Here is a 13,065-nt window from a genome sequence, read left to right on the forward strand (position 1 = left end):
ATATATATATATATATATATATATATATATATATATATATATATATATATATATATATATATATATATATATATTGTAAATATATATATATATATATATTATATTATATATATTTATATATATATATATATATATATATATATATATATATATATATATATATATATATATAAATATATATAATATAATATATATATATATATATTTACAATATATATATATATATATATATATATATATATATATATATATTTATATACATATATATATATATATATATATATATATATATATATATATATATATATATATATATATATATATATATATATATATATATATATATATATATATATATATATATATATATATATAAATATATATACACATATATATATTAAAAATAAAAATAAAAAAAATAAACCTTTTTTTAAATTGTTTGTCTTTCGCGGTTTCTTTTCTTTATTTTTTATTTCTTTATTATTGTAATTTTAATTTCATTTTATAAAAAAAATGTTGTAAAACATATATGGCTGACTAAGTATTGCACCCACCACTTAGTCAAGCTGGAATAAAGAGTTATTATTATTATTAATAATATATATATATATATATATATATATATATATATATATATATATATATATATATATATATATATATATATATATATATATATATATATATATATATATATATATATATATAAATATATTTATATAAATATTTTTTTAATTACCTAACGTCCAAGTGACTCTGAAATCTAGCTACGGCTTATGCACCACCGCTTATCATGACCTTACTCAGGCTTCTACTTTTTAAGTTTCATAGCCTATGTCTACTCGTGAGTGGATTTACTCTTTATGTTCAAAGTTACTATAATTTCATGTAATTCATGAGATATATATACACATAGTCTGGGTATTTACAGGGCTTATGACCAGTCATGGGATGATTAAGTGATCACTTTACACACGTGTAACATTCACCGTTCTCCGCATGATAACAATCGCACTTCTTAAAATTTTGGAATTCATCCATAGGTACATCGTCAATCTCAAGACGCTTCATCAATGATTTTACAACAGCCATCTACGGTTGGATTGAGAAAGCTTATATTTAACAGAGACATTTTTATTTAGATAAAGAAGAATGTGGGTCATAAGCTCTGTAACTACCTTTCATATTCTGTGTTGAGATGCCAAAATGTAAAAATAGCTCTTAAGTGGAGAAACTTTTGTGAACAAGTCTTTGGACACACTCAAAATATTGTACAAACATTGTACTGATAAAACAAAATAATTTGACTACCTCATTCATTCACCCCCCCCCCTGTTTTATATCGCTCCTATTATAAACATACCTTTAGAACAACACATAAAAAGTAAGCACACACGTTACACTACCTAGTGCATAGGGTAACGTGCGGAGAGATGGCACACTTTTGCTGTTATATTTATTTATTTATTTTTCAAAACATATTACATACATAAGTCATATATATAATTGAACAAGCTAAATTGTTCGAAATCTTATAAACCTAAAAGGGTAATTCTATTCCCTGTCCTTTCCTTTTCTTCTTTTCCTATCACTGTCATCTCCCTTCTCTTTATCCCATCCTTGTCTCATGTCTCTTCTTATATATAGACTTTTCTTAGGCATAGTTGTGAAGAACTGTAATTGGTATTCATGATTTTTTTTGTATTCTGATTTATCATATATTGTAACTGTTGTTTTTCCTTCCAATAAAATAAATTAAGAAAAATAATATTCTTATGAGTAATTTCTATTTCCGCCTCTTGTCCGCCTCCGTGGTGTAATGGTCAGCGTGTTTAGCTGCCGTGCTGGAGGTCCCGGGTTCGATTCCCAGGGGGGGTGAAAGTAAATATTAGGGATTTTAATAAAAAATAATAAAACCCTTATCCGCACCCCAATGGTGCATAGGGCACTGCGTCATATAAACGCAGTGTTATCTTGATCGTTTACATATGAAGGAAAGGTGATCAGCCCTCCGCTTCAGGAATTAGTCCAGGGTAGTATTGAATAAATATTACAGTGAAAAAATCACTTTTATTTATTTTACCGCCCTTGGGAATCGAACCCGGGACCTCTAGAACGGTAGCCGAGCGTGCGAGGGATTTTACATTGTAATATTCATTTAATATTACCCTGGACTGGTTCCAGATGCGCAAGAGTGATCACCTTGCCTTCATGTAAGTAATGATCAAGATAACACTGCGTCAATTCGATGCAGTGCCCTATGCACTATTGGGTGTGGATACGGGTTGTAAGTAAGTAATAAGTAATTTCAATTACTCATTTTGGGACATATAGTATATTTAGGATTATAAAGTAACAAAAAAAGATGGTTTTTAAATAACCAAAACTAATACATGGCGAAATATAAAAACAATAAAAAGGTATAATAAATAGGCATAAGAAGCATATTTAAAAGAAATAAATGAGAAGAACGTAAGGTAAAAACAAAATAAGAAAATATGACTAAACACTACTTGTATATTTTTCCATTAAGTACTTTTTCAGATCATTTATTTTGGATCCCCGAATGGGTTCTATTTTATATATCGCTCACTCCTTTCAAGAACGTCATAAGTCAAAAAACTTGATTTTTCAGGAGAACGTTTTTAAAGTTTAAAAATATAATACTATGTGTTAAAAAAATATCAAGCCACTTACTGAACTTTTTATTGTGCAACAGATCTTTTAAGTAAAACGTGATGGTTTTTTCTCCATTTGAAAAATATTTAGTTTATTTAAAAAAAAATAATTAAACAATACCTTTTCTTCAAAATGCAAAAACAACACTTTCTGCCCTGGAGCGGGTAAATATTAAGTTAAAAATATGCCTCTTTTGCTGGGATATAGTACATTTTCTGGGCATTCCGAAAACACGCACAACTGAAAATTGACGAATTTTGATTTATGACGTTCTTGAAAGGAGTGAGCGATATGTCAGGCAGCTGGTTAATTTGGGTATAGGCAATATATGTTAATGCTGTGAAATTTATTGAAGAGTATGTGTCTCAATTTTAAGATCGAGAAATTACTGAATATTTAAGTACATATTAATTTTGAATATAGTAACTGTAATAAAATGATTACATATATTGCTTGCTCACTCCTTTCAACAACGTCATATATCAAAAATCGTCAATTTTCAGTTGTGCATGTTTTTCGAATGCCCAGAAAATGTACTATCTATATCCCAGCAAAACCGGCATATTTTTAACTTAATATTTACCCACCACAGGGCAGAAAGTGTTGTTTTTGGATTTTGAAGAAAAGGATTATTTAATTATTTTTTTAAAAATACAAAATATTTTTTAAATGGAGAAAACAAGTTCAGGTTTTACATAAAAAGATCTGTTGCACAGTAAAAAGATAAGAAGTGGCTTGATATTTATTTTTAATACATTGTATTATATTTTTAAACTTTAAAAACTATCTCCTGAAAAATCAAGTTTTTTCAGTTGGCCTTCTCGTTTTAAAATACACCATAGATACCCAGACGAATCGAATTGGATTCAAAGTGAAACCCTAATGGAATAAACAATCGAAACAAACAAATAAACAAAAAATTTAAGAACACATCGCTCACTCCTTTCAACAACTTCAAATATCAAAAAACTTTATTTTTCAGGAGATCGTTTTTAAAGTTTAAGAATATAATAAAATAAATTTAAAATAAATATCAAGCATCTTATTGAACTTTTTACTGTGCAACAGATCTTTTTAGGTAAAACCTGAAGGCTTTTTCCCCAGTGAAAAATATTTAGTAAATTCAAAAAAAAATTAAACAATACCTTTTCTTCAAAATGCAAAACAAAACTTTCTGCTCTTTTCTAGCGAGTAAATATTAAGTAAAAAATATGCCGTTTTTGCTGGGATATAGTGCATTTTCTGGGCATTCCGAAAACATGCAAAACTGCAAATTGATGATTTTTGGTATATGACATTGTTGAAATGAGAACATATAAAATAGGTTTTAATTTGAATTTCTTCAGTCTTTGTCATATTATCAAATATATATTTTTTTTAATTATGTTCAAAAATAGTTATTTACTTATAGTTAATAAATGAAAAAATATTTTAACTATTTTAAAATTAAATTAATATGGTTAAAAATTAATTCGTTCAAGATAGTTTCAGTTTTTGTTAAAGTTTATTGATAATTGCTAAAATGTGATAAAATATATTCTCTAGGCATCTATCCTCAATTTACCATATATCACGACATTTTACACCGCAAAACATTTTCAGCAATTCTAACGAAATGCCTCACAGCGAAATCACAAAAACGCAAAAATACACAAAAGAAAAACGTTATTATTTATGATTCTGTAGTAACGTACATCGTAATGTTTTGCGATCGTCCTTCATACATCCCTAAAAAGCATCGTCCTTTGACCTTAAAATAGCTACAGCATAAATTGTGTTTACGTCGTGAAAATGTTTGTTTACATTTTCCTACACGGCTTAATAAAATTCTCAAGGAGGAAAAACATACAGAGACATCTGTCGGCGTTGTTTTGAAACAAAATAGCGCTGTATTTTGTCCGATTTCAAATTGATTCATATATTTTTTGCCGCGTTTTTTATAGGTACCTACCTGACCATTTTTTGAGTCATTTTTTCTATGCAATTCATAAGTAGGTGAGGATTTTTTATTATTATACCCTTTAGGCTACTGATTCGTTGGGTAGCTTAAAAAGTAATAAACATAATATAAAAAGCAATTTGCTCACATAAATAAGTATGAACATAATTTTCAATAGTAATATAAGAACTATTTTATGTACATTGAATTATTTTTAGGGTTTTTATTCTTCCATGTAACACGGTGGAACGGTGTTCCGAAACTTTTTTCAAAGATAAATATATGTATTTTTAAAATTACAAAATTAATTGGACGAAACAATGTTTGCGCTTACGTAATTACAATATATATTTATATAATTCGTCAAAATGCTAAAATATGGTATTATACTGAAGATTTAGATAGTTTTGAATATATATTTAGGTAAAAAGCTTGAAACGAGATGAGTTCCCAGACCTTTTTGGTTTAAAAAATAGCTCTGTATATATAATATAAAATGAATACAATATTTTTATTAAATTAACCAACTAACTTACCACCACACCGCTTCCCGCTGGGGTAGACAGAGAGAATTGAACGCCACACCAACCTATCTTTGCAAAACAATCTACACTTCTTCCACATTCTTGAATCTCCTCATATATACCCACCGATTATTACTTCTTTCGAGTATTTTAAATATTTGATCATACCAAATTTAAATGTATCAGTAAATTTTCATTCTAGTGTTTGATTATTATCCTAAAGCGCAAGACTGTTCACCTCTCCTGGAGGTAATGAACCATCAAGATAACACTGCCTTGATGCGATACAGTCCTCTATGCACCATTTAATGCGGATAGAGGTTAAGAGTGAAACAATTAACTTCATGTTTCTTAGTTGGACCTACAATAACCGGTTTTGAAATAAATACTTACATATAAGCTAAAATTGTGAAACATTGTATGAATAAAAATGTCACCAAATCACAAAAAAAATCATTCATGATACCAAAGATAATATTTTCTCATAATAAATATATATAAGTATATATATATATATATATATATATATATATATATATATATATATATATATATATATATATATATATATATATATATATATATATATATATATATATATATATATATATATATATATATATATATATATATATTTATATATATATATATATATATGTATATATATATATATATATATATATATATATATATATATATATATATATATATATATATATATATATATAATATTTTTATTCCGGTTAAACTAAACGGTGGTATTAAATGGGCTACCAACATTTCAAAATGTTTTTTTTTCATCTCATCAAAGATGAAGAAGAATATGGAATTCTGGGCATTTACGGGGTTGATGACCGTCATAGACTGGTTTAAGTGATCACTTTACACACGTGTAACATTAACCAATTCTACCCATTATTAACAACCACACTACTCAAATTTTTGGATGTTCTATATATATGAACCAATTTAGAAACCTTGTTCTTGAATCACTAGAACTTCACTAGAGACATCTATTGGTGAGATGAAAAGAAGATTTTAATTTCAAAATGTGTCTAATATCAGAAAATATTTGCGTATAAAATTAGTGGAGGTGGAAATTTCTGGAAGGAGTGTTATAAAAAATAAATAAAAATAAAGTACTTACTTTAAATGTAAATCTTTTTTTGTTTAGTAGCAGCACTGTCAATTTGAAAACCTCATATTTAAAATGCGCGCGCACATCGATTCTACAACGCCCTATGAAAATACAGGAATGTTTTCAAATCTAGAACAAAGTAACTCTACAAAATTGTCGAGCGAATATAATCCTTAAACATCTGAAAATTAATATAAAATTTTGCTCAAAATCTTATGATTTCCCAATCGCTTACTGTTTTTTGAATTACAATATCGGCGTGGCCTGGAATTTAATTCTCAAACGAATTTGGTAATAATTTCGACGAAAATAAGGTCTAAATTCGCTTGATTGGTAAAAAAATTCTTCCCCTATCGGCAGATTTTACAATATACGAAAATAGTATCCCAAGATTTCCCGGATTATTAGGTCAATTTCTACCCTGTTTGTGTAAAGTTTGCATCGAAATGTCTAGTTTTGTGTTTAAAATATTATTGTTTTTGCTTACATTCGAAGGACATCGATTAATTTACTTGTAAGTCGTTAAAATCAAGACGTTATGTGAAAAAATGCATATTTGACAGGTCGGCGGCCTAATTCAATTAACGGTTGAAAAAATGGACATTTGTGTGTGAAATGTTACATTTTTGGATATTTTAACACAGGTAATTACACTGCACGTACGTTTTATGATGATTTTAGTTTTTAATTTAGTGTTTTAATCGTTATTATTTTGGTAAAAATCAGTTTTATACAGAACGCTGATAGCCTCTTGTTTTTTTTTAACATGTCTACATTTTTCGATCATTGTCATCCATTTGTTTGTTTTGAAATCTTTTGAATTGGACAAATATTTAAGAAATTCAACAAATATTTAGCAATATTTAAGGTAGTTTATTTATTTTCTTTATTGTTTCGTACGTAAAACATTAAATATTTGGTTTGGTTCCCGATCGGTCGACATTAAAAATCCGAGTTTTTTCATCCAAATTATTTGATGTTTTCTTTGATTAACACTAAAGCATACTGTTTTTCTTAATGTTATTTACGATTAAGATGCCGCTATAACTATCTAATACAGTCTACCTACAATACACTATCAATTTACAATATGATAATAAAAATTATAACATTTTGCTAATTATGCCGCCATTTTTAAGTGTCCTATAGAGGGCGCTTTGCATTCCTCTTATTTACTAAATCTTATGCTATTTACTATAACTAACTAACTGACTAACCATCACGCCGCTTAAGGTAGGCAGAGAGAATAGAATGCCACACCAATCTGTCTTTGTCTCTGTTTTCAATATAATATTAATAACAATTAATTGCAGTGTAAATGATCAAATAATTAGCAAGGAAGATAAAAGAAGTTTGATCAGGTAAGGAGTTGAACGGGAGACGTAATATATACATATCTAGATACATTATATTACTTATTTTCACCTAATAATTATTGTAATTTTCGGAGGAATGTACGAGGAGATGCATGAATGTAAAAGTGGCAAAGATTGTTTGCAAAGATAGATTGGTATGGCGTTTTTTTTCTCTGCTTACCCCTGCGTTAAAGCGGTGTATTATTTAGTCAATTTAAATTTTTGTTATTCCTAAGTTTCGGATTTTGTGGAAATCTTACAAGAATCTATCAAGAACTATTAATTTTTATTTATTAATACGTTAATTTAATAATTTTTCAAAACTTAAATAGTTACTCCACTGTTTGTTTTATTTTTTTTATTTTCATATATTTCTATTTGAAATTTATAATCTTTGTACTTATCATCTTAAAATCAAATGTCAAAAAAAATGTCTTCTCACTTAATAATTTCTTATCATGAAAATAAATTTTCTCGCTCTATTTATTTTTCTCTTTTTTGTTTATTTTATTAATAAGGTACCTACTTTTTTTTCTTTAATATTTTTTTTTACCCTTGCAACACCATATGATGCCTTTAAAACAAGCACACATCGCTCACTCCTTTCAACACCGTCATATATCAAAAATCGTTAATTTTCAGTTTTACATGTTTTCGGAAAGCCCAGAAAATGTACTATATGCCAGCAAAAGCGGCATATTTTAAACTTAATACTTACCCGCTACAGGGCAGAAAGTGTTGTTTTTGCATGTTGAAGAAAAGGTTTAATTATTTTTTTAAATATACTAAATATTTTTTTAATGGAGAAAAAACATTCAGGTTTTACCTAAAAAGATCTGTTGCATGGTGAAAAGTTCAATAAGTGGCTTGATATTTATTTTTGATACATTGTATTATACTTTTAAACTTTAAAATCGATCTCCTGAAAAACCAAGTTTTTTGATTTATGACGTTCTTGAAAGTAGTGAGCAACATGTTTTTTTTTATAAATATTTCCATGTTTTTTATTTTCAGAAAATGGCAACACCAATAATCTCCTGATGGATATCAGCGGAACGCTCTGAAGTGAGGAGAGTAAGATTAGAAAATTCGCAATGCAGTTCCCGCCGAATTTTGTCCTTGCGGCCATATTGGTTTGGTGCGTCACCATCACGGATGTGACTGCACAGAAACCCAACCTGGAAGGTATCCTGAACAAGAGACAGGATGTGTATATTGCCGGATTCTTCCCGTTTGGACGGGGAGTGGATCAGTCCAGTCTGGGTATGTATTGGAGGCTTTTAATTTATTTTTTTATTCTATTTATATAATATAGTTACATTTTTAAGTACAACATAATACATTTTCTAAACATTTATACATATGGCGAACTTATAGTTTTAGATTCGCTGTGCCTCTCCAAAAAAGAGACTGGGCTCTTGTGCTTGGAGAGGGACTTACACTCAAGGTTTAATGTTTTGTATAATTTATGGTACAACAGTCTTTTTTATATTTTTTTTCAAGATTTATAAGTAATGGGCATAAATTTTTTTCTTAAGAATTTTTATATCTTCTATTTTTTAAAATTTCTTTAGGGAGTTTATTGAAATATTTAATTCCCGAATATTTGAAGTTTTGTTGAAATTGTTTAGTATTACATTCTGGAGTTGAAAAATCATTTAATAATCTCGAAGATAAACATTTTTTTAAATTCAAATATTTGTCACCCTTTAGTAATTGAAAAATTGTTTTTTTTTTAAACATGGTTTCTATGTTTAAGGGATGATAATTCGTCTCTGAAATTATAATACATTATTTTTTAACATTTCAACATATCGCTCACTCCTTTCAAGAACGTCATAAATCAAAAATCGTCAATTTTAAGTTGTACATGTTTTCGAAATGCCCAGAAAATGTACTATATCCCAGCAAAAGAGGCATATTTTTAACTTAATATTTACCCAATACAGGGCAGAAAATGTTGTTTTTGCATTTTGAATAAAAGGCGTTGTTTAATTATTTTTTTAAATGTACCGTAAAGTGGGTATACATTGCACCAAAATACTGCATTTTTTCAAAAAATTGTCTATTCAGATCAGGTTTTTTACTTTTTCTGAGTTTTCAACTATTGCAATGTAATAACACATATACCTGTAACATGTCTGATACGTTTTTAAATTTTTATCTATTTTGCCTGTATTTTTTTTTATATTTATATTTTGGTGCAAAGTATCCCGGGGTAAAGTACAACTTTGCACCATGATATTTTCTCTACACTTTTCGTACTAGAATCCAAATTTATGCAAAGTAAAGGCTATCCTACAAGTTTTGTTGCACCTTATGAAGGGTTTTGGCTCACAGTTCACTAAATGCAGATTATAATATTGTATAATTATGGAAAAATAAGACACTTGATAGAATTTTTTTTTTTAATATTGAAAAATCTAACAAAAATGTTTTTTTTTTTCAATACTGAAGGTTTAAAATTATATAAAATAAAAGGTGGATATTAAAACATATCGTACTATATAGATAATAGGAATTAAAATTAAATTAGGTCTAAATATGGTCAAGTTCCGGGACGGTAAAGAAACCTCTTTTGGATTGCATTTTCGGTTCTTTCATGGAACCCACTACATCCTTCCAAGAATATTGAAGAAAGTCATCCTTCATCGGCCACTTCCACGATTTGAGACTCTCCTGCATGGATTTAACAGCTCTGTCTTTCTTTATTTCCAAAATCTGTCCCGGAAATTTTTCTCCTTCATGATGAAATACGACATATTTTCCCACCTTCTTTTTTACTGGTCCTAATGAAACGGAAGAACAAATACGATAACTGGTTTCAGTCATCGTTTTTGTTCTTCTCCCTCATCCTCAAAGCTTCCGTGTGAACTATAATCAGTTAATGCTAGATATGCTGGAAGTTTCGATGCGGAAGGTGGGATCATTGATGTAGTTGGTTCAGGTAGCATTTGTGTCTCGTCAACGTTCATTTCGACATTTGGATTGTGAGCAATGCTCTTACCTGGTTCTATCGGTATCGTTTTCCTGCGTTTTACGACTGAATTCTTTGGGTTGAATCTGTTTTCTTCCAAAAACTGTTGAAAACTCTGGCGCACGTCATCGTCATACGCTTTAATGGCAACCGATTAAGCAACTGACTAGTTTTAGCAACAGTCAAGGTTTTATGTCTTTGCAAAAATGATCTTATCCATTCAGAGCCTGGTACGTTGTTCTTTAATATTTGTACTCTTCTGCCAAATCTATCCAAATAGGCTATTAGAATGTAGCGAATGTTAAAAACACTCATTGGGAAACCGTACTCACTCATGTCTACTATGCAGTTTACGAAGGATTGCTCTTCGCCCTTGTCACATATCGGAGGTTTTCCCACAGGTTTTGTGTGCTGACCTTTGAGCTTATAGTTAATCGTCCTTCTGGGGATTTTGAAAATTTCTTCAGCCTTTCTTTGACTGATTGTACCATTTTGAATGGCCTCCAAACACTGCTCCACTCTCTTCGGTGTAAAATTGCAGTATCGTCTGGCATAAGGCCGCTGTTTGTGTGTTCTTGACATTTTTGAAAAAAATTTACCATCAGGAATTAAGTAAGTACACAAAACCAATAGATATTTAGCAAACATGTCAATTTGTATTAGCCGTTTTAAGACTTTTCATCAAATTAATTAACTATGGCCTTTTGTGGATACTTTGCACTTGGTGCAATGTTACCCCAAATGTGGTCAATACAAGTCAGTTCTTAAAAAAATATTATTTTTACATAAACTTGACAACGTAACTAAAAAATACAGCATTTGAGAAAAGCAGGGCCTATCTACCTACGATTTAGAGACCACTCACTTGTTGTAACTAGTTTCAGTATACTGATTCCACTGGATTTTTTCGGACACAATTTTCAGACAGAAAACTTTCTTTACGTTCGGACAGGAAAAACGCATTGAAGCAATAGCGACCGACTGTTACTTCAGTAAACTAAAAAGTAGATTGAAGTGCCATCTATCAGAAACAATAGAAAGTAAAATGAAAAATGATATGTATCAGAGATGACCAGCTCTACAATTTCTTTACAGAAGGTGGTGCAAAGTATCACCCATGGTGCAAAGTATACCCACTTTACGGTACTAAATATTTTTCAAATGGAGAAAAAACCTTCAGGTTTTCCTAAAAAGATCTGTTACACGGTAAAAAGTTCAATAAGTGGCTTGATAATTATTTTCAATACATTGTGTTATATTTTTAAACTTTAAAAACGTTCTCCTGAAAAATCAAGTTTTTTGATTTATGACGTTCTTGAAAGGAATGAGCGATGTATATGAACAAAAATATGGAAGTCTGGATATTAACAGAGCTTGGGACCTGCTGTAGGCTAGTTAAGTGATCACTTAACACACATGTATCAGTCACCGTTGACATTGACAACCTCACTACTCAAATTTGGAAGTCTTTACATATATCATCTCATGACGTTCCGTGATTGAGTTCACTGGAGCTATCTATGATTGGCTTTAGAAAGGCTTTTAGGGCATGATAATTCGTTGCTGGTTATAATACTTCTTTTGACATCTCAACATAATGAATATGGGTATTTACAGGGCTTACGATCTGTCAAGTGATCACTTAACACACGTGTAACAGTCACCCATGATTTACAATCACACTACTCAAATTTTGGAAGTCATAAATGTATGATCAATCTGGTGATCTTCCATGATTGAGTTCACAACAGCCGTCTATGATTGGATTTAGAAAGCTTTTATTTAACAGAGACCCTTTTATTTGTATGCATTATTTTACATACTGGGAAATGCCTGAAAACCTGATTTACAATTTTTATGCAGCCTTTACTTTGACCCAGATTTATGAACATGTATTTGTACACTGAACATTGAATGAAATTTTTAGGACGTGGCGTAATGCCCAGTGTCAAGCTGGCCCTGGATCATGTCAACGAGCACAGTGGAGTACTGAGGAATTATCGACTGCACATGTGGTGGAATGACACAGAGGTTTGCGAAATCCATTTTAAATTTTATGTCAACCCTTTTCAAATAAGCCTTGTATGAGACCCTTCTGAAATACTGAAATAAAAACCTAAAAGTAAAATTGTTTCTGTGTTTAATTACCTGTATAAATTTTACACTAAGGGCGTTTGTGCGCTACCTATAATTTTACCGTCCGGCAGTCCAAGAAAGATGGACAAAAGCACAAGCCAATCCAAGCCATCGTTTTTTAACGCTAACTGACGTATTGGATGGTAAAATTCCGTGTAATTCTGTGTAGTGCACAAACGCCCTAAAGATTTTTTTATACTTTTTTTTCCTTTCAAGTAGAGTGAGTTTTTTTTTTTAATATTTCATAATTTTATTTTAAAAAGATAAATGTACTAGAGGGTTAAATAAAATATGTAAAATAAATTATTAATATATTT

The 13,065-nt window shown here is 29.5% G+C and overlaps 1 protein-coding gene across 1 annotated transcript in view; it reads left to right on the forward strand.

Moving 5' to 3' along the window:
- Nucleotides 1–6,684: 6,684 nt before the first annotated feature.
- Nucleotides 6,685–13,065, forward strand: part of GABA-B-R2 (gamma-aminobutyric acid type B receptor subunit 2) — a 49,485-nt gene continuing 43,104 nt past the window's right edge. The window contains exons 1-3 of the mRNA XM_088273688.1: nt 6,685–6,924; nt 8,650–8,898; nt 12,540–12,643. Of these exons, the coding sequence (XP_088129814.1) occupies nt 8,730–8,898; nt 12,540–12,643 (273 nt within the window). The 5' untranslated portion in view covers nt 6,685–6,924; nt 8,650–8,729. The remainder of the gene's footprint in view (nt 6,925–8,649; nt 8,899–12,539; nt 12,644–13,065) is intronic.

This window comes from Brachycentrus maculatus, unplaced genomic scaffold (genome assembly GCF_059751285.1).
Source record: "Brachycentrus maculatus isolate JH-2025_06_01 unplaced genomic scaffold, ASM5975128v1 h1tg000033l, whole genome shotgun sequence".
NCBI classification, from domain to species: Eukaryota; Metazoa; Arthropoda; class Insecta; order Trichoptera; family Brachycentridae; genus Brachycentrus; species Brachycentrus maculatus.